This window comes from Stegostoma tigrinum, chromosome 44, assembly GCF_030684315.1.
Source record: "Stegostoma tigrinum isolate sSteTig4 chromosome 44, sSteTig4.hap1, whole genome shotgun sequence".
In the NCBI taxonomy this organism is placed as follows: Eukaryota; Metazoa; Chordata; class Chondrichthyes; order Orectolobiformes; family Stegostomatidae; genus Stegostoma; species Stegostoma tigrinum.
This window is the reverse complement of record NC_081397.1, coordinates 13,468,636-13,491,577: the sequence shown is the minus strand read 5'-3', so window position 1 is coordinate 13,491,577 and position 22,942 is coordinate 13,468,636. Positions and strand designations below refer to the sequence as shown.

Genomic DNA, 22,942 nt, shown 5'->3' with positions numbered 1-22,942 from the left:
TAAACAATGTCCAGCTCCTGTGCTCTTTCTGTCAACAGGATACACTACTCCTGGAAATTAGACAATCTTTTTTTTCTATAGTTTGTACAGTGGACAGTAGTGAGGAAAGGACTCTGTGAAAGCAAAACTCACTGCCCGTTTTGAAAAGTAGTTTCCTTACCCTCATTGGAAGCATTGGTTACACAGCTGCTTGCTGAAGCAGAAGAGAAAGTCATGTTGGATGATGAGGTTGACTGAAAGGGATGTGTACAAGTAGAGATTTGGCCAGCAGCAAGAAGCTGATTGGTCTGGTTCGTGCTTACGTCCAGTTATTAATTCAAGTCATTTCTTTTTTGACAGCTCCTGAATTGTTTGTGAGGATTGAGACTGAGCCAGAACCTCTGTGGTATGAGCAGACATTGAGGTTGAGTTGTAACTGCACATACCCCACGCCAAATGAATTCATTTACACATTTTATCAGGAAGGTTCTGTTATTGCTGAGTTCCGGACAAGAAATAAAAGTGTTTCTTTTCGAAAGGAGCGGGTTACATTTGAGGATACAGGACGGTATCGATGCCAAATGCAGTTTGTTGATTATCCCGATGGTCCTGTGTACACATCAGCTTACAGACGTGTAGATGTGCGAGGTACGTGTCACTTTAGAACATAGGGGCCAGGAGCAGGAGGAACGCATTCAGTCCCTTGAAAGCCTGCTCCCCCATTTCCATACGACTATGGTTGATCACGTCTCAGCCTCAACTCCATTTTCCAGCCCCCATTCCCGTTAACCCATCACTGATTAAAAATCTGTCCCCTCCCTCAATTTATTCAGCATCTCAGTATCTCCCATGCACTCTGGGAGGGGTGGGTGAATTCCTACAGATTCATCCACCACCCCTTCCACCCACTTAGAGATGAGGAGGAATGGCTTCTCTCAATTTTCAATCTCCCCCATTCCCATTCTCCTGAAATCCATAGAACCTCAAAAAGTGTGGGAACAGGCCATTCAGCCCACTGAGTCCACAGTGACCCTTCAAAGCGTATCCCACCCAGACTCATCCCCATAACCCTTCATTTCCTATGGCTAACCGACCTTACGTATACCTCCCTGAACACTACAGGTAATTTAACATAGCCAATCCACCCAACTTGCAGATTTTTGGATATGGAAGGAAACTGGAGCACCTGGAGCAAATCTACACAGACAGCTGACTGAGGGGGGAATTGAACTCCATTCACTGGCACTGTGAGGCAGCAGTGCTAACTGCTGAGCCACCTTGATATCTTGTTCCAGATTGCCCCACATGAGGAAATATCCTCTCCATTTCCTTTGTCAATCCCCCCTTTACTATCTTCTCTCCCTCAATTAGGTCTACTCACATTCTTCTAAACAGCAGACAGGGCAAGACTGCTCAATCTCTCTTCATAATACAAACTCCTCAACTCTGGAATCAATTTCATCATTCTCCTCTGAACTGCCTCCAATGCAACTACACCCCTTCTCAAGTAAGAGGACCAAAAGTCTACGCAGTACTCTGGACGCCAAAACACTAATGCCTTGCAACAACACTCAAATTCTCCTCTGTGCTATTCCTTTAGCAATTGTCAGTTCTGTTCCATGTTGCCTGCTGTCTCTGTGTGCCAGCTTTCTCAGATTCATGCACAAGGACATCCAGACCCCTCTGTACCAGATCACTCTGAAGCTTCTCTCCCACTTGATTAATAATGTGCCTTTCTATTTCTTTGCTCACACTTTTCGATGTCAAATGTTGGCCCCTTCGCTGAACCTATGCATTTCTATTAATTATTTCTGCACAGAAGTCACAGAATCCCTACACTGTGGAAACAGGCCTTTTGGCCCAACAAGTCCACATTGAACCTCAGAGCATCCCACCCAGACCCATCCCCCTGTAAACCACTGAATCTACACATCCCTGAACAGTACAGGCAACTTAGCATTGCCAGTTCATCTAACCTGCACAACTTTGGACTGTGGGAGATAACCAGAGCAGCCGGAGGAAACCCACGCAGACACAGGGAGAACGTGTAAACTCCACACAGACAGTCACCCAGGGCTGCAATTGAACCTGGGTCACTGGCACTGTGAGGTAGCAATGCTAACCATTGAGCCACTGTGCCACATAGCTCATTGTAGCTTAGTTTCCCAACTATTCTAGTGTCATCTTCTATCCCTCCATGCAAACCATAAATATACATTGCGAATAGCTGGGGACAAGGACTTAACCCTGTGGGTTCCCACTCATTATAACTTGCCAAGCAAAAAAACAGATCCATTTATCCTGATTCTCTGTTGTCTATTGACTCATCAGTCCTCTATCCAAACGAACGTAGTACTACATGGATGGGATTTTAGAAGTTGGAATTTGATTGATTTAATTCTCGTGAAATCAAGAGGGAATTGAATTTCAGAAACCAAAAAGATAACATTGATTGATTGGCGTTAATAAGGCAGTAATTGAGCAGTTTATGAGAACTGATAACATCATTGTGCTGGATCTGATATCTGTTGCTGGCTGTAATGTTTCCAGTTTTACCCTCCCACCCAGGTTAAACTGCCCCTATGTTGACTTGAAACGATTGCTGATGTTGAACCCTCAGCATCTCCCAGCCCCTGATACTCCCAGTACTGATATCAGGCTGACTGGTTTATAATTCACAGTTTTGCTTCCACCACCATTTTTAAATAGTAAGGTTACATCAGCTACCCTATAATGTGTCGGAACTGTTTCAGAGTCTGTAGGATCTTGGAACATGGTCGCTGATGCATCCATTAATTCTAAGGCAAGTTACTTAAACACACTGGGATGTAGGTTGTCAGTTCCTGGGGATTTACCAACCTTCAATCGCATCAATTTGCCCAGCAATATTTCTTTACTTCTTCCATCTCACCAGTCTCTTTGATTGCCATCATTTCCAGTAAGTTTTTCATACTCTCCTGTGTGAAGACATAATTGAAGTATGAATTTATTTTGTCAGCCATTTCTTTGTTCCCCATTATAAAGTCCCTTGTTTCTGACTGTAAGAGACTTACATTAGTTTTCACCAAACTTCTTTTTACACACTTGCAGAAGTTTTCACAGTCAGTTCTTCTGTTCCCTGCAAACTTACACTCATACTCTAGTTTACCTTTCTCAATGCATCGCTTAGATCTCTCTTGCTGTCATCTAAACTGTTCCCAATTCTTGGGGCTATTATTTATTTTTCTTGCCAATTTTTATGCCTTTTTTGCAGTAAGTGCTATCTTCAACTTCCTTTGGAAGCCAGGGTTTGGCCAGTGTTCTCTTTGCACTCTTGAGTCAGGTTGTAAGAAATAATTTCTGTAGCTCATCTATTTGTCATTGAATGTTCGGCACTGCCTACCCACTCTCGTTCCTTTCAGTAGCATTTTCCAATCCATCGCAGTCAACTCGCACTTCAAACATTGCAGTTTTCCACATGAAGATTCAGGAATCTCGTCCCAGAAACACACTCACGTTCTGATTGCTCATCCCAAGCAGTCTCTCAGGACTGCACTTCCAATCATTCCAACAAAATCTAAATGCAGCAAATATTTGCTGATGCATAAAGCCATTTAGTCTCCATCCAGGCTTCCAAACTCTTTTTAGAAGGAATGGTGTCAGAAATACTTGCGTGTTAATGATTAACATCACGTGCAGAGATGAAAATAGACAGTTAATTGCTCCTGAAATATCTCCACAGAGGCCAGTATCCAGTCACCAAGTCACCCTTTAATTACACTTGTACAGTACATGACACTGACTGAGGCAACTCAGAGCTGGCTTCTAAAGTGAGCAGAAACTCTGACACAATCCTTTATGCCTTTCAGCCAGGACTCGGCTTAGACAAGGTAAACAGCCCCAATCAGGGAGCTTAGATTCTATGAGGTCCATGCAGCTGAACTTGTTACACTTAGTACAGCTGTGAAGCAGATATCCAAGCAACAAACATTGAAAATGGTGAAGCAAAATTATATGGTTTTTGTCACAAAAAAAATTAACCGTTCTGTCAATTTCAGAAAGTCCGGTGATACTGCAGGTGGATCCCAGACTGCAGAGAGATGGTGATCCCATCACACTGAATTGTCGGTGTACCCAGGACCATGTGTGTGGGACAGGACAAATTTACTTCTACAGAAATGAGACCCTCCTGAACTCTGATTCCATGCCTCGCAACGTCCATCGTATCCACCGAGCAACCCTAATAGATTCAGGGTGGTACCGCTGTGCGATTTTCCAGAACCTTTCAGAATTCCTGTCCCTCTGGATGGAAGTCACTGTCCAGAGTGAGTCAACCAAGGGGCCAGGGTGTGGTGAGGGGGTGGTGGGTGTGTTGGGGATGTGGGAGGAGGCTGACACAGGATAGAAACCAAGTTTCACTGCGCTGATCTGGCCAAAAATTAAAACGGCGCCTTTTGGTTGGCATCTTGAAACTGATCAGGACATTTTGCAAGGGGGAGCAGTTCAATATTGGCAATGGAAAAGAGGAGATGGATTGGGACTCTGGTCGTCATGGAGAGTGCACCAGTCGATGACAATTAGTCAGAAATGCATCTGCCAGTTTAACAGACGTCAAATGTCATCTTGTATTGCTGTTGGAACAGCCCCAGTTTTTCAGTCTACATTTAGCTGCTGGGACTGAGGAGGGTTAAATCCATGAGGAGGGTTCTGTAATTGGTAGATCACCAACATTCATCTCTGCTCTGATCCCGAGACCAGTTTCTTCCTGGAGCTCATTTGGTTGTGAGTGGCCTCTTTCTGTGTAATTTGGCCTGACTCTGTGCAAGTGTTTTGCATGTGCACGATGCATGTAACCTGATTGTCCTCCAAGTGTGAAGATCATAAAATGTGGGAGTGGGAATAGGCCATTCAGCCCGTCGAGTCCACTCCACACTTCAATGGGAGCGTGTCTGATCTGATCATCCTCAACTCCACTTTCTTGCCTTCCCCCCACCTCATCCCCCATCACCCTCAATTCCCCTTCCTGATTAAATCCCCATCTCTGCTTGAATATACTAAATGGCCCAGCCTTGACAGCCCTCTGTGGTAAATTATTCTGCAGATTAGCTCCCCTCAGTGAAAATAATTTCCTCCTCATTCCCAACTTCAATAGGAAGTTCCCCTTATTCTGAGATGATGCCCCTCTGGTCATACACTCTCCCACACAAAAGGAAACAACTTCTGTCTGCATCTCCCCTGTCAGGTTCCTGTAATAATCTTCAATAAGGTCACCTCTAATTCTTCTAAACACCAATGAGGACAGGCCGTACCTACTCAACCTCTCCCTCAAAAGACAATCTCTCCGTATCTGGGATCAGCCGAGTGAACCTTCTCTGGGCTGCCTCCACTGCCCAGGCTATCTTTGTTCAGATATGGGAACCCAGAACTGTTCTCAGGAGTCCAAATTCGATAAATACGAGATAAAAGTGAAGTGTTGTATTTTGGTGATGCAAATCAGGGCAGAGCTTATATATTTAATGCAAGCATCTTGGGGAATATTGTTGAATAAAGGGACATAGAGGATGCTGGTTCATAGTTCCTTGAAAGGTGAGTTGCAGGTAGACAGGATTCTGACAAAGGTGTTCAGTACACTTGCCTTCATTGGTCAGTGCAATGTGTATCAGGGTTGGGATTTCACGTTGCAGCTGTACAAGACATTGATAAAGCCATTTTAGGAATATAGCACTGAATTCTGGTCTCCTTGCTAGGAACGATGTCCTTCAGCTGGAAAAGGTTTTGAAAAGATTTACAAGAATGTTGCTGGGGCTGTCGGGTTTGAGGGAGACGGAAAGGCTGAATAGGCTGGAGCTGTTATCCCTGGAGCGTCGAGGGCTGAGGTTTATGAAGGATAGAAGTTTAGAAAATCATGTGGGGCATGGATCAGGTGAATAGCCAAGGTCTTCGCCAGTGTAGGGGTGTCCATAACTAGATGGCATTGGTTTAAGGTGAGAGGGGACAAGTTTAAAGGGGACCTAAGGGACAATACTTTTCACACAGAGAGTGGTGCTTGCATGGAATGAGCTGCCAGAGGAAGTCATAGAGATGGGTACAATCACAACATTTAAAAGGCATCTGAATAGGTACATGAATGGGAAAGGCTCAGAAGGATATGATTCCAAATGCTGGCAAATAGGACAAGATTAATTTAGGATATCTGGTCAACATGCATGAGTTGGAATGAGGGGTCTGTTTCCATGCTGTACATCTGTGCAACTGTACCGTTTAGCTCCGTTTGCTATTCCTCAGATACTGAAGCAACCTGTGTGCAAATGTAGCAGGTTCTGCAAAATATCCAGGCTTATGCTGACAAGTGGCAAGTAAAATCTGCACCACACAAATAAGAAAGACTCTAATCATAATCTCTTGATGTTCAGTTGTATTACCATCACTGAATCCCCTCATTATTCGCATCCTGGGGATACCATTGAGAGAAAATCTAACTATCACCTCTGAATATTTAATGGTATTACTATCACTGAATCCCCCCACTACCAACATCCTGGGGACTGTCATTGACCAAAAACTGAACTGGATCCATCATTTCAATACTGTGGCTGCAAGAGCAGACCAGAGGCGAAGAATACTGCAGCGAGTAACTCACCTCCAGATTCCCTCCAAAGCCTGTCCACCCTCGACAAGGCACAAGTCGGGAGTGTGATGCAATATTCCCCACTTGGCTGGATGAGTACAACTCCAACAGCACTCGAGAGGCTCAACACGGTCCAGGACAAAGCAGCTGCCACTTGATTGACACCACATCCACTTCCTCCACCATCAATGGTCAGCCGCAGCAGAGTGTACCATCTATGAGACTACTGCAGAAATTCATCAAAGATCCGAAGACAGCACTTTCCAAACCCATGATCACATCATCTAGAAGGAAAGGGAGGCAGATATAGGGCAAGACCAACCCCTGCACGTTCCCCTCCAAGCCACTCACCATCCTGACTTAGAAATATATCGGCCATTCCTTCAGTGTCACTGTGTCAAAGTCCTGGAATTCCCTTCCTCATGGCGTTTGTGCCCAATATTGCACATGGACTGCAGTGGTTCAAGAAGACAGCTCACTATCACTTTCTCAAGGGGAAAACTAGGGACAAAGTTGATTAATATCGGGCCTCGCCAATCATATCCATGTCTCATAAGTAGAAAATAAAGTGAATTCAGTAAGGGACAAAGAGTTCAAGTGAGGTTGACTTGAAATCTGTTAAGTGTGTTAATTGTTGTTTCAAGTTTTCAGTCCCAGTAAGGTTGATCAACATTTGTTATCTTTATTATTGTAAGGTCAAAGAAAACAAAATTATTATAAGTAAATGCACATCAGATATTATCAACCTAAATGAAGTAAATTAAGTTAAGACAGCACAGATCAGTCATGTGTATTGCATGTTTTAATATGTGGGAAATCATGGATGTTACAGGTGACCAGCATATGATTCCTTCCATCATAGCATCACAGAAAATAGGAGCAGGAGTAGGGGACATTCGGCCCTTTGAAGCCTGCTTCACCATTCAATCCGATCATGGGTGATCATCAGTCTCAGTGCTCTGGTTCCCCTTTCCCCCCCATACCCTTTGATCCCTTTAGCCTTAAGAACGAGCCCTGATGAAAATAGGATTAGAAAAGCAAGGTGCTTGTTTTTGACAGGCAAGCCATTTTGGGTGAACGGGCCTGTTTCTGTCCTGAAAACTCAGTAACTATATCTGATTCTGCACCTTCACCACTGGGGATCTGTCCCTGAAAAGTCATGTCCGTGTGCAGTATGTGATGGGATCCTCTCTTTTGCTGCTGGGGATTTAATTGATGCCTGAATTTTCTCTCTCCTCCCCAGTCCCTGTGAGCTGCCCATCCATCAGCTCAGATCTGAAGGAGCCCGCTGTGTCCATCGGTGACCACTTTCCCATCCGGTGTACGTCTGAAAATGGGACACTGCCTATAAACCTCATGCTTTACCACGACCACCACCCCCACCCCCTGAGGAACACAACAGTCGTTGACTCCAGGACAGCCACCTTCCATGTCACCGTGCCACCTGATGGGGAGGGCGCTGCGTACTCCTGTGGTGCTGCCAATGCCGTTGCCCACGTTATCAACTGCAGTGAGCCGCTCGTCCTCACTGTGTCAGGTATGGATCAAAATGGAAGGAGCCATCAGTTGTAGATTGCCGTGTTATCTGAGGGGACATGGTATGCTGGTGAGGTGCATTAGCTACAGGAAATGTAGCGTTTTCGGGATGGGGTAGGGGGATGGGGATGGGCCTTGGTGGGATGCATTGACACTGTAGGATTCTATAATTTTATGATATCCTGTGGACCAAAGGTGGGGCACTGACGCAGGAGTACAGTTGCACTCTCCTATTTTGTATTGTCTTTCAACATTCTTCCCACCAAAGTGCATCAGTTCACACGGCATGGAACTGGACCTGCCACCAATCTGCCCATGCCACCAACTTGTCAATGTCCTTTCGGAGTTTCACATGGTCTTCCTCAAGTTTACAGTTCTCCATGTTTAGTTTCATTTGCACACTTGGAACTAGCCCCCCAGAACAGCAAGATCCAGTTTGTTAACATATTGAGTGAAGTAAGAGCCCGAAAGCCATTCCCGGGGGAGTTCCACTAGAAGCTTTTCTCCATCCTGAAAAATATCCATCGACCGTCACTCTCGGTGTCCTGCCACTTGGTCACTTTCGAGTCCATATTTGTACTGTCTTTAGAATAGAAATTGCTGCTATTAGCAGGGGGAAGCTTATACCGTAAATGCAGGCAGGATGTTCCTGATGACTCGGGGGAAGAGTCCGGAACCAGAGGCTCTCACGCTAAAGGAGATGGGATAGGATTGAGATGAGGGGAAAGGTGAGAGTGGGGAAGTGTGGAATTCTCTACCACAGAAAGCCAAAGAACATTTGTCTGTGCAGATTTATAACAAATGAGGAGGAATTCACACCCCCAGAGAGAGTGTGTGGTGGGTGCCGGACACTGAATAAATTTAAGGCAAAGGCAGATTTTTAATCAGTTAAAGGGAGTGAGGACGGGGAAGTGGAGTTAAAGCAGAGATGAGATCAGTCACAGTTGTATTGAATGAGAGGGGTTGAATGTCCTACTCCTGCTCCTAGCCCTTACGTATCTGGCCTCCATAGCATCCTCCACCAATTCAATGGGATCGCTTCCCTGCTTTCTCACCTGAAGTATTACATTCAGTGACTTTGTGACAATCAGAGTGATCTTTGGTTTTCCCAATTCTATGTTCCAGGTCCCTCTGGGAAATTTGCTCTGCAGGTCGGAGGTTCTGCTGTTGCTGCCGTTCTCCTCATTGTTTTCCTGCTTCTGTTTGCTGTCTGCAAACTCCATCATAAAGAGAGACATCAGGACACCTCTGGTTCCCAATCCAGGAGAGGTCAGTTTGTGACCGTGTGCCTGAGGGACAATGAATGTGTTTCCTTGTACAGGTTCTGATAAAAGTAGGGATCGGTGTTGGGTCTGCTGTTTGGCATTTATATAAATGATTTGGATGAGAATTTAGGAAGCACAGTTCATACATTTGCACCAAAATTGGTAATATGGTCAAGACTGAAGAAGGTTATTTCAGATTATCAAGAAGATCTTGAGTAATTGGGTTAATGGACGAAAGAGTGGCAGATGGAGTTTAATTTGGATAAAAGTGAGGTATGGCATTTTGGTAAAACAAACGAAGGCAGGGCTCATACAGTTAATGGTGGGGCCCTGGGGAGTGTTGTTGAACAGAGAGACCGAGAGGTTCAGTTACACAGTTTTGTGAAAATTACATCACAGGTAGAAAGGGTGGTTAAGGAGGTGTTTGGTGTGCTTGCCTTCATTGTTCAAAGCATTGATTCTGATACCTTTCCACATCTCACTCCTGAGTTCCGATGGAGATTCACACCGGATCTGAAACGTTAACTGTTTCTCTCTCTCTCTCTCTCTCTCTCAGCAGATGCTGCCGAACCTGCTGTGTTTCTCCAGAACTTTCTGTCTTTGTTAGCTGTGACATTGACAGTTTTTTCTCTCTCTCTTTTTCTGTTTCCACAGATGCTGTTGAATTTCTCCAGCACTTTGTGTTTATAACATGTCATGTTAACGCTCTGTCTCTCTCTCTCTCTTGGAATCTTATAAAGTGTGTTCTTGTTTCAGACACCAGCAGCCCCAATCATGATGAAATTGTGTACTCTGTTGTCCAAGCAAAGAAGAAAGAAGGAGGTAACATGTTTCTAAATAACTTTGCATCACTGTGTCAGAAAGGAAACACAAGGCTCTGTGATAACATCTTATGGGAATAGGGTCATGTGACTGTAGGAGCAGAACAAGGCCATTCAACCCATCTCCTGTGTTCCACCAGTCAACAAGATTGCAGCTGATCTAATCATCCTCAACTCCACTTCCTCCCCTATATCTCTCTCAATTAAAAATCGCAGCCTTGAATATACTTCATGACTCAGCCTTGACAGGTCTGTGTAGTAAAGAATTCCACAGATTTTCTTCCCTTGGAGTGAAGAAATTCCTCCTCATATCTGTCTTCAGTGGGCGGCCTCCCTTATTCAGAGACGATGCATCTGGTCCCAGACTCTCCGACACAAAGGGAAACAACCTCTCTCCGCATTTCTCCTGCCAAGTACTTCCGAGAATCTTCAATCTTCTAAACTCCAATGAGTACAGGCCCAACCTATTCAACCTCACCCTCAAACAGTCCCTCCATCCCTGGGATCAGATCTTCTCCAACTGCCTCCAATGCCCAGTTTATCTTTCCTCAGATACGGGGCCCCAAAACCATATCACAGCTATTGTCTGACTAGTGCCTTGTAGAGTTTTAGCAGAAATATCCCCACTTTTATACTCCACTACCTTTGAATTAAAGGCCAACTTTTCATTTGCCTTCCATTTGCACATCCATGGGAAGTACTGAGGCATTGACAATTTTCTGAGAAAGGCTGTGGAAGTCCGAAGCACACACGGACTTGGGAATTCTAGTTCAGGATTCTCTTCAGGTTATCAGGCAGATTCAATTGGCAGTTAAGAAGGTAAATGCAATGTTTGCATTCATTTCAAGAGGGTTAGAATACAATAGCAAAGATGTACTGCTCGTGTCTTATAAAGGCTCTGGTCAGACTACCTTTGGAATATTGTGAGCAGTTTTGGGCTCTGTATCCAAGGAAGAATGAGCTGGCCTCAGAGGATGTCCAGAGCAGGTTTACAAGAATGATCCCAGGGATAAAGGGCATGTCATATGAGAAGCGGTTGAGGACGATGGGTCTGTAATTGATGAAGTGTAGAAGGATGAGGGATGATCTGTTGAAAACTTTAAGAATGCTGGGATGCCTGAGTAGAGTGGACATGGAGAAGATGTTTCCCAGAGTAGGAGAGTAGGACCTATGGGCACAGCCTCGGTGTGAAGAGACGACCCTTTAGAACTGAGATGAGGAAGAATTTCTTCAGCCAGAGGGTGTTGAATCTGTGAAACGCACTGCCACAGAGGGCTGTGGAGACCAAGTCATCAAGTGTTTTTAATACAGAGATCGATATGTTCTGATTAATAACGGGATCAAGGGTTATGGGGAGATGGCAGCAGGATGTGGTCGAGAAAGATATCAACCATGACTGAATGACAAAGCAGACTCCTATGGGCCAAATTCTGCTCCGATACCTTATGGTCTGTGATCATACCCCCTGAATTTAAATGCTAGCTTTTGGCGATTCACACATGAGGACCGTCAAATCCCTCAATCCCACAGCTTTTGCAGTCTTTCTCCATTTAAATAATCTTTAACTCCTCTGTTTTTCTTCTATCACATTGTATTTCCCCACGTAATATTCATCAACTAAGTTTTTGCACCTTCACTTAACCGCATCTATGTCCCTCTTGGCACACTCACCACTTGCTTCCCATCGGTTTTTGCATCACCTGTAAACTTGGTATCGTCTTACTAACAGTGAGTGTGAATCCATGATCATGTGCCTCTGAACAAAAACCATCTGGGTTCACTAGCATCCTTCAGGGAGGGAAATCTGCTGTTCTTACCTAATCTAGCCCGACACATGACTCCAGACCCACAACGATGTGGTTGACATCTGACTGCCCACTGGGACAATTAGGGATGGAGGCAATAAATGTTGGGTCCAGTCCATGATGCCCACATCCCACAAAAGTAAACTAGTATTGGCTCAGTGCACATCCAAGCAGAATCAGGTCATTCAGCCCATTGATTCTGCTCTGCCATTCAATATGATATGGGATTCCTTAGCCAACCTTGTCCAAATTAGTCTTGTTTTCCTTCATCTCTCTCTCACTCATCCAATGAGCTTGAACTCCAACATTCCCTTAATCTGTGCTCTATTCCTTCAGTGTGATAACGTAGTCTGACACTTCTCCACCAAGCACAGGGGCTTTCTCAACCACTCCCCCTTACTCCCACTGGGATATCTCGACTCAAATGTCTCATCCATCAGATGGTGTGCGTATGTCAGAACTGACTGAAACCAACTTCTGTCTGCACTGCTTCATGGAAGTGTATTCCCCTTGGGCTTTTCCTCCTGTATCCTTGTGCACCCATTTCTATCCAACTCTGCATCCACTATCCCTTCTCCATTGAACCTGCCTCCACAACATTCCCAGGCAGTACACACTACACCCTAACTACTAGCTGGGTGAAAAGGTTTATTCATCACATCTGTCCCCCACCGCACTCTGTTTCCACATCACTGTAAATCTATACACCTTCTCCCTCTTTTCCACATGGGAACAGCTTTTCCCTCTCAACTCTGTCCAGCCCCTGCTCACGATTTTGAAAACCTCCCTCTCTCTCTGCCTTCTCTTCTCCCAGGCAGAACAGTCCCCGATTGCTGGACTTTCTCATCCCTGGAACCTGGTTCTTCTGAATCAATCACACAAGCCAGCCTTTTATCCACTGACTCCATCTATACTTCCCACTGCCTCAGGAAAGCAGCCAACATAATCGAAGACCCCCGACTGTACCAGTTATATTCTTTTGCAGCCTCTTCCGTTGGGCAGAAGATCCCGAAGTTTGAAAATGCCTACCAGCAAATTCCAGAACAGCTTCTTCCCCATTGTTATCAGGCGTTTGAACGGACCTCTCAAACGTTAAAGTTGTCTGTCTCTCTCTCTGTTTCTGTTCTGTGACTGTAACACTGGATTCTGCGATTGTAGGAACTGCAGATGCTGGAGAATCTCAGATAACAATGTGTCGAGCTGGATGAACACAACAGGCCAAGTAGCATCAGAAGAGCAGAAAGGCTGATATTTCAGGGTCTAGGCCCGAAACGCAGCCTTCCTGCTCCTCTGGTGCTGCTTGGCCTGCTGTGTTCAGCCAGCTTTACACCTTCTTATCTCTACACTAGATTCTGCACTTGGTTCTGCTGCCCTGATGCAGTTTGTACTGTACTACCTGCCTACAGAGCACATAAAACAAGACTTTTCACTGCATCTCTGTTCATGTGACACCAGTAAATCAAATCAAAAAGTGCTTCGGTGCACATTCTCTCTCTCTCTCTCTTGGATGCGTTCGTATCTTTCCTGTAATGTGGCACCCAGACTGCAGGCAACGCTCCAGCTGATGCCTCGTAAGTGTTTTGTAAAACTTCAGCCTTCTCTTCCTGCTGCTGGGCTCCACGCCCCTATTAATAAAGCCAAGGGCACTGTGTGCTTTCGTAACTGAGCTGTCCCCTTGTCCTGTCACCCCCAGCCTTGTCTGCTCCTGCACCCGCTTTTCTTAAGCGACACACACCACAGTTAATGCCGAGAGAGACGGTAAATGAAATGTTGAGCCATATTGTGCACTTAAACCTTTTTTTGGTTATTCCTTCCAGGCTCCGTCAGGACAAGAAGAGAACCAGTAAGTTTTTATTGTTTCAGAGACCTTTACAGGACAAGGAGGGGTGCCAGTCAGCAAAGATCTGTAAGGAACATTGCCCTCATCTTTGACCTTAGGAGGCTATGGCAATGCAGTTGTACATCTAAATACTTCTTCAATGTGATGAGGGTTTCTGCCTGTCCCACTTTTACAGGCAGCGAGTTCCAGATTCCCCACCATCCTCTGGATGAACGATATTCTCCTCAAGGTTCTTTTTAGCTTTATATCCATGATGCCTGCTTACCCATCCCTCTACGTGTTGGAAATATGCCTTGCAACTATGTCTCTCACAGTCTAATATAGCTCTACCAGGTCCCCCCTCAACCTTCTCTGCTCCCATCTGACCTTATCCATCCTTTTGTTCTGCCTGAAATGTCCCATCCCAGGCAACATCCTGGTCAGTCTCCTCTGCACCCTGCCCAATGCAAACACATCCTTCCTATGGTGCTCCAGCTGTGGCCTCACCAAAGTCCTGTCCAGCTCCAACATCACCTACCCACTGTTATAATCTATGCCTGTACTAATAAAGGCAAATATCCTGAATGCCTTCTTAACTACTTAACTATCTTCTGGGAAATGTGGACTAGCACCCCGAGAATTTCACTACTGTAGGATCTTATGACATTTTGTCTACATCTTTGACTTGTTATCCCTGCCCAAGTGCATTAAAACTATCAGAGGTAGGCCATTTAGCACTTAATGTCTGCATCCCCTGTTCACTAAGATCACAGCTGATCTTATCATCCTCAACTTCACTTTCTGCCCCATAACCCTCGATTGCCCTTCCTAATTGAAAATCTCAGCCTTGAATATACTTCACAGCCCAGCCTTGACAACCGTCTGCAGTCAAGACTTCTACAGATTCACTCCTCTCAGAAAGAAGAAATTCCTCCTCACCTCCACCTTGATTGGCCACCCCATGCCCGCGCCCACCCCGCCTTTATTCTGAGATGATGCCCCTCTGGTCCCAGAATCTTCCACAGAAGGGGAAACAACCTTTCTCTACATCTCCCCATATCATCCAGAATTCTTCAATTATTTCTTCTGGTACTTCTAAACTCCAATGAAGGCAGGCTTGAACTACTCAAACTCTCCTTCATCGAACAGGCTCTCCATACCTAGGATCATCTGAGTGAACCTTCTCTGAGCTGCCCCCGTGCCCAGTCTATCTCTCCTCAGATATGGGGCCCCAAAACTGTGTTCCAACTGTGGTCTCACTCATGCTTTGTGAGGTTTACACAAAGCCTTCCATCTTTTATATCACATTCCCTTCAAAATAAAGACTATTATGACCCGCTGAACTTGGACTCTTGCTTTTTGTGATTCATGGACAAGGAATCCCAATCCCTCAGGCCCGTAGCTTTCCATAGTCTTTCTCTATTTAAATAATAAGTAATTATATTAATTTCACCAATGTCTCGTGTATTGGGTAATCATTACAATGGGCCTGATCAAGTGAACCATGTCGTAAACACCCAACTAGCTCTCTGATCTTGGGGATGGTGGTCATCACTGAATGGTATCATCACTATTAATCTGGAGACCCAGGTTCAAATCCTGCCATGGCAAAGGGTGGAATTTGAATTAATCAAAGTCATGAATTCGGTGTCTAATGATGGCCATCACCAGAGGAGAACCACATCTGGATCACTAATGTCCTTTTGGGAAAGAAATCTGTCATTTTTACCTGGCCTTGCCTACATGTGACTCCATACCCCACAGCAAAGTGTTAGACTCCTAACTGTACTCTGGGCAATTAGGAATTGGCAAAAAATGTTGTCCTCGTGAGTGGCACCCACATCGATGAATAGATATTTTTTAAAAATGAATGTCCTTGACAGAAGGCAATCTGTACCCAGTCTGGTTTTCCATGTGAACCCAGGCTCATAGTAGAGTAGTTCGCTCTCAAAATGAGAATGTAATCCTAAATGGTTCATTCTTGCTCATTCTTTTTTTAAAACTTAATGACTTCCTTCCTCACTTTCCCAGACTGATTCCTGAAATAAGAAGACTGACGAATGAGGACAGACTAAATCAATTCGGATTATATTCACTGGAGTTGAGAAGAATGGAGTGGAGGGATCTCACAGCAACCTGTACAATTCTAAGACAGTAAAGCCAGGAGGATGTTCCCAATGATGGAGTAGGGGTGGAGGTGGAGGTGGGGTTGGAGTTGGGGGTGGGGTTGTCTTGAACCAAGGGGTGATGGTCTGAAGGAGATGGTTGAGGCTGAGATGGGGAGAAAAGTCTTCACCCAGAGAGTGAGGAATCTCTGGATTTCTCTACCACAGAAGTGGCCATGGCCAGAACACTGAATATTGTTCAGGAGGAGTTGGATAGAGCTCTTAGCTGGCTTAAGGAAGAAAGTGGAGAAAAGGGGACTGAATTGAATGATCCCACTGATTGGACAGAGCAGGCTGGAAGGGGTGAATGGCCTACTCCTGCTCCTATATGCTCTGTCCTTCAACCCCTTTGTTCAAGGGAAGTTAGAAAAATGGTCAGAAAGTGCAATAAACCTTGGATTAAGACAATGTCTGTTCCCTTGCAGCAGGAGTCTGACAGTCGTGTGACTTATGCGTCATTAATGTACCTTGAAACACCAAAGGTCAGAGAGGCAAGTGCCAGAGGGGAGGAAGAAAATGGCTCGTCCATCTACCAGAACTTTCAGAGGAGGTAGTCACAGAGATCTGCTGCCCCTGCTGATGAGGAAGAGAAGTTCCTTCTGGTGGCAGGCAGGGGTCTGTTCATTTGTCATCTTCAACTGAAGAATGGACCAAATCAACATGGGAACTTCACATCAGAGAAATGTCACCTGGTTGTTCTGTCATTCTAGAATGCAGTTAGTTCCCCAAATGCTGTGCACATATCCCTAACCCTCAGTAGCCGTAGATGAACAGGATGTCTTCTGCCCAAAGCTATGGTTTAACATCTTCACCCAATTCTAAATCCTCATGTTTGGGAGCCACGTAGCAATGGACTGCTGCCTCATATAGAGTCATGCAGCACAGAAACTGACCCTTTGATCCAACTTGTCCATGCCAACCAAACTTCCCAAACTGAGCTCACCCCTCCTGCCTGTGCTTGGCTCATATCCCTCCAAACATTTCTTATTCATTCATTTATCCAAGTGTCCTTTAAACATTGTAAGTGTACCCGCATCCATCACTTCCTCTGGAAGTTCATTCCATACTTAAACAAGTCTGTAAAAAAGTAGCCCTCATGTCTTTTTTAATATCTGTCTCTTCTCACCTCAAAAGAATGCTCTCTTGTCTTAAAATTCCCCACCCTATAAGATTTTATAAACCTCTATAACCTCTCAATCTTCAAATTGTGCAAATAGTTGCTGCCTCTCTTTATAACTCAATTCCTCCATTCCCTGTAATACACTTGTCAATCTTTTCTGCACCCTTCTCAGTTTAATAATATCCTTCCTATAACAGGGCAACCAGAACCGCACACAATACTCCAGAACGGGACCTGATCACACATACCCTAGAAGTTAGTGTAAAGGGAGGGAAGTGATGGTTGAGCCCCTTGCTGAGATACTTGTGTCATTGATAGCCACAGGTGAGGTGCCAGAAGACTGGATTTTGGATAAAGTGGTGTCACCATTCAAGAAAAGTGGTTAAAAAAAAGCATGGGAACTATTGACCAGTGAGCCTGACATCAGTGTTGGACAAGTTGTTGTAGGGGATCCTAAGGGACAGGATTTACATGTATTTGGAAAGACAAGGACTGATTAGGGATAGTCAATGTGGCTTTGTCCTTGGGAAATCATGTGGTACTAACTTAATTGAGTCTTTTGAAGATGTAACGAAGAGGATTGATGAAGACAGAGCAGTGGATGTGATCTATATGGATTTCTGTAAGGCATTCGACAAGGTTCCTCACAGTCGACTTGTCAGCAAGGTTACATCACATGGAATACAGGGAAAACTAGCCATCTGGATGCAGAACTGGCTCGAAGGTAGGAGATCGAGGGTGGCAGTGGAGGGTTGCTTTTCAGACTGCAGGCCTGTGACCAGCGATGTGTCACAAGAATTGGTGCTGGTTCCATTTTTGCCATTTGTATAAAATGTTTGGATGCGAACATTTGGTTAGTAACTTTGCAGATGACACTAACGTTGGTGATGTGGTAGACGGCCAAGAAGATTACTGCTGAGTGCAGTGGAACCTTGGTCGGATGGGCTGAGGAGTGGTAGATGGAGTTTAATTTAGATAAGTGGGAGGTGCTGCTTTTTGGAAAGACTAATTAGGGCAGAACTTATTCACTTAATGGTAAGGTCCTGGGGAGTGCTGTTGAACAGAGAGACCTTGGAGTGCAGGTTCATAGTTTGTTGAAAGTGGAGTTGCAGGTAGACTGGACAGTGAAGAAGGCATTTGGAATGCTTGCCTTTATTAGTCAATACATTGAGGATAGGAGTTGGGAGGTCACGTTGCAGTGAAAAAGGACATTGGTGAGGCCACTTTTGCAATACTGTGTTCAATTCTGGTCTCCCTGCTATAGGAAGCATGTGGTGAAACTTGAAAGGGTTGAGAAAAGATTCATGAGGATGTTGCCAGGTTTGGAGGGTTTGTTTGAGCTATAGGGAGAGGCTGGACAGTCTGGGACTAATTTCCCTGAAGCTTCGGAGGCTGAGGGGTGACATTATTGAGCTTTATAAAATTATGTGGGGCATAGACAGGGTGTATAGCCAAGGTATTTTCCCTAGAGTACCAGAACCGAAACTAGAGGGCATAGGTTAAGGTGACAGGGGAATGATTTAAAATGAATCTAAGGGGCAACTTTTTCACGCAGAGGCTGTTGCTTGTATGGAATGAGCTGCCAGAGAAAGTGATGAACGCTGGTAAAATTACAACAGCTGAAGGCATCCGGAGGGGATAGGCATCTATAGGAAGAGTTTAGACGGATACTGGACAAAAGCTGACAAATGGAACTAGATTTGGGGCGGCACGGTGGCTCCGTGGTGAGCACTGCAGCCTCACAGCGCCAGGGACCCGAGTTCGATTCCAGCCTCGAGTAAGTGTCTGTGCGGAGCTTGCACATTCTCCCCATGTCTGCGTGGGTTTCCTCCGGGTGCACCGGTTTCCTACCACAGTCCAAAGATGTGCAGCCGAGGTGGATCCGCCATGCTAAATTGCCCGTAGTGCTCAGGGGTGTGTGGGTTATCGGGGGATGGGTCTGGGTGGGATGCTCCAAGGGGTAGTGTGGACTCCAAGGGCAGAAGGGCCTGTTTCGACACTGGAGGGAATCTCATCTAATTACTTTAGGATATCTAGTCAGCATTAAGGTATTGGATCAAAGGGTCTCTTCCCATGTCTCGAAGAAGCCACACAGTGTGGCCCGTACTGTGAACGGAAGGCTTCAAGAGATTGAGGCAAGAATATGCAACAGTTGGATAAGGTTTCATCCATGCGATGGATGCCCACCTGTCTGACAGAAAGGGGTTTACTGACAATCTTATCGGCCTTCCCATTATAATTTCATGAGGAGACAGTCCAGTTCTCCAACTAGGACTGGACCGCAATAACATGAGAGCCATCTACAGTGGCTCAGGCTGCTTCAGTCCAGTTTCCGCACACAATTTTGCTATTTTGTTTTTTTCAGTCTCCATTGTGCCTTGCTCCCGTCCCTGTTAGAACTGAAGGTGATAGGGACATGACAGATGGTGTTCAGTTTGCAATCCCTTAAGTTGTTCCTTAATTACTTGTCTGGTAAATTATGGACCAGTGTCACTTGGGATTTGCTCTGGTCCTCCGAATCGGGGTGCAAAGTCCTGTAAAATTTCTTATCAACTGTTGTGGCATCATTTTTCCGATGAGTATAAGCTTCTACCCACCCGGAAAACACATCTAAAATAACTAACACATAGCTAAAGCCCATGCATTTGGGCATTTGTATATAAAATCCATTTGCAAGTGGACAAAAGGCTCCCATGGCTGGGGCTGTGAGGGAAGCTTGGCAGTGAGTGTTTTCCCTGTATTCATTTTTTGACAGATCATGCATCTAGCGCTTATCTTTCAGCTATTATTGCAAAGCCTGGCGCATACCAGGACTGCAGTACAAAAATGTTCATGCCGACCTGCCTTCCGCAAGTGGAAAGTGATGACAAATGCCAGCAAGCCGGGGCAGCAAGGCAGAGGGCACGTCTGCGCGGCTGGTCATGGGAGACCCAGAAGCCGCCATGCCGTTTGAGAGCAGCCTGCAACTTGCCAAGATGATAGATCAGCGGAACTGGATTCCGACTGTAAAGTTATCATATCCGCAAGAGAAGGAGCGGAAGTGTCAGGGGCAGTGAGGGTGACACAGAGGCGTCCCATAATCCCAGACCGTCCCTCGACCGTCGAGATCGGCCCGAGAGTTCCCCGAGGGCACATCGTCAATGGAATTAACTTGGGCAGGACATTTTAAAATGGCCAAGGCAGAGGGAAGTTGTTTCGCCTTCAGGAGGCTTTGAATGAGCAGTGCGTGTTTGACAGAGGCTCTTGAAGAAGTGAGGAAACCCCGTGACTCCCAAAGCTTGCCAAAGTGACGGGCAGCCCCCAAACAGCACAACGGGAGTCGGTAAAAATAGAGGCCGTTCTCCCTTCAGCGAGGACACATGCCGGGGAAAGGGCAAACAGTTCCGCAGCCCGGGCTGAACATGGAGAGGGAGGTTGCACTGATTGGTGACGGTTACAGGTGGGAGATCCAGCCTGAAGGCCCCCAGTGGGAGAAGGCGAGCCGGAACCGTCCACATAATATATAAAGGCAGGGCTGAGAAGCCGGTAATCTTGGAAATCAGGTCTTGGGAGGGTGGGTGGACTGAGCGACAAATTCGCAACCGTGGGGTTCCCCGTAACCCTCCGTGGGCAGAAGGGTGGCAGGATTGGGGGGTCAAACAGCGAACGACAGTGAGGGAGGGAGGCGACAGTGTGATGCTCCTAATCTAGTTGTCAAAATGTGTTTATCAGGAGGATGGAACACGAGTCGTAGTGATCGATGGGTGAGGATTTTGACTGTATTATCATCATCATTCGGCAGACAGTTTGTGGCAGCCTGCGTTTGAAGTCTAGAAATCATACAACGCAGGTCCCTCGCTTCGAATCTGTGTGCCACATTGAGGGGACAGTGAGGGGTAGGGGAGGCTGGTTATACAGTGCCCGGGCAGTGGGAGGAAAGGTTGATAGAGAGAGTCACGGCTTCCTTTTCAATATATAGATCAGAAGCAATCGTAAAGAAGAACTCAGCAATCTTGTTGTTCTCGCCTCAATCCTGATCTTCACCAGGACCATAATATGCTGTACAACGCAGATACTGATGCCCTCGAGTAACAACTGGGATGTGGGATAGTAAGTGGGATTGTACCTGAGCTAGTTCCAAGCGTCCGAGGCATCGACTGAGAAAGGGAGTTATTGGGTATATCCCAGCACCAGGCAACGGGACATGAAACCTTGACGGCTTGTTGGAGGAGTACTTGAGCATCGGCAAATGGTTCTGGCGGGACATGTAACTCAATGCCCTTGGGTGTACAAGTGAGCAAACAGCCCACCTTACACAGTAGGACTGGGCCCAGGAAGTTGCAAGGAACTTGGGCTGCGGGTGAAAACTGGTGCTCCCTAGTCCGGCCCTGAACATCGCATATAACAGCTGCTGAAACAGGTTTAGAAACCGGCCGAGCAGTTAGTCCCACAGCTCGGACTGATTTGTCAGTCCTTGGTATGGCAGGGAAATCGGAAGCTTTCAAAGTGGAAAATGTCGCTCCAGCGTCAACCAAAAAGTCCATAATTTCCCATTAACAGCAACTGGAATGAGTGATTCCCTCGGGGGAAGCAATGGAGAGTTTGGGAGGACAAAAGTAAAGATGTATCCTGTATCTGGGAGTGACATCCTTATGGCTGTTGTTGATGTGCTGTGGGATTAGAGAAAGAATTGGAAACGGAGAAAGGCGCAGGATTCTCGGGGACATCAGGTCACTTTTACACATCCGAGCCCAGTGTCCCATGCGGCCACATGTGTAACAAGGGCCATCTGACTCTCTTGGGCATTTTTGGCCACGACCCCGACCCTTATTAGCCCATGGAGGCCTGTGGGGTGGTCGTCAGCAATAAGGATCCGATCGGGTTTCTCCTTATTTTTCTGCTGTTGCATTTAGTAACTGGCGCTGGCCACGTTGCAAGATGTTCCGGATCACATTCAGATTTTTAGCTTCCCATCCAACACAAAGTACAAAACATCTGTTTCATACCAAGTTGCAGCCTGTTTACAATAATACTGACAAGGGCAGGTGTCCCCGCATCTCCTTCAATTCCGGAACACTGTTCACAAACAGTTTGGAGCTGTTCAACACAATCGCCGACATCTTCATCAACCTTTTGTAAAGTATTATGAATTTCTGCCCAATTAACAGTTCATGGAAAACTCTCAGCTAAGTGTTTTTTTTAAATCTTCCCAAAGTTGTCTCAAATGAGCTTAACCATAAGGGTCCCCTGGCCAGTCACACTTTGCTTTAACCTGGCTCCGTTTGTTGGTTCCGAGGCAACGCATCCATCATAAGATCTAAATCCCCTCCGTGTGGCTTATGGCACTTGTGCAAAATTGCTATTTTTTTTTGTTTGGGAGGTGTGGCAAAGTTTCAACAATACCCCGTAGTTCAGAAGGGGGTCCAAGGTCGCTCGGCCTGGCCTGGTTGGCCATCTAGACCAGGGAATGTGCGCATGGACAGTTGGGGAGCCGGTGCACCTCCCCTTCCAGTTTGGGAACGGGAATGTTTTGAAATAGGGCCAGAAACATTTTCACTCCCGAAATAACGGGGTTTGGTGTTGCCCCCGGTACCGGCGGTAGAAGTGAGTTGGTTACGTGGTACAGGACTTGTTGGTGGTGGGGGGGGGGGGGGGTAATAATGTGGTGGAGGGGGGTTGGGAATGAGGACTGGAATCTGTGAGAGGGGCAGATGGACCATGGACGTGTCCGTCCTGTTTGTATTTCGATTGGACCAGGTCTGACAGTCATCCCAGTCACGGGCCTGTACTTCATCATCAGTGTCAGCTCTCAGTCCAGCCTGACGAGCAAATCATCGTTTTAGCAC

General features: G+C 45.9%; 2 protein-coding genes and 1 long non-coding RNA gene across 5 annotated transcripts in view; all 3 read left to right on the top strand.

Annotated features, from left to right (window-relative positions):
• LOC132207169 (high affinity immunoglobulin gamma Fc receptor I-like) overlaps window positions 1-17,794 on the top strand; it is a 58,142-nt gene extending 40,348 nt beyond the window's left edge. For 2 of the 3 annotated variants that reach the window (XM_059642359.1, XM_059642360.1), the window contains 6 exons: window positions 340-627; window positions 4,017-4,283; window positions 7,830-8,123; window positions 9,248-9,391; window positions 10,144-10,209; window positions 13,831-14,711. In XM_059642359.1, coding sequence (XP_059498342.1) covers window positions 340-627; window positions 4,017-4,283; window positions 7,830-8,123; window positions 9,248-9,391; window positions 10,144-10,209; window positions 13,831-14,093 — 1,322 coding nt within the window. In that variant the 3' untranslated portion in view covers window positions 14,094-14,711. Of the gene's footprint in view, window positions 1-339; window positions 628-4,016; window positions 4,284-7,829; window positions 8,124-9,247; window positions 9,392-10,143; window positions 10,210-13,830; window positions 14,712-16,422 lie in introns of those variants that run through there. The other variant, XM_059642361.1, reaches the window with a different exon arrangement.
• Window positions 1-22,942, top strand: part of LOC132207182 (uncharacterized) — a 245,502-nt gene that overhangs the window by 135,509 nt on the left and 87,051 nt on the right. The gene's annotated exons all lie outside the window — the stretch shown is intronic.
• LOC132207269 (uncharacterized) overlaps window positions 1-22,942 on the top strand; it is a 176,202-nt gene that overhangs the window by 108,818 nt on the left and 44,442 nt on the right. The gene's annotated exons all lie outside the window — the stretch shown is intronic.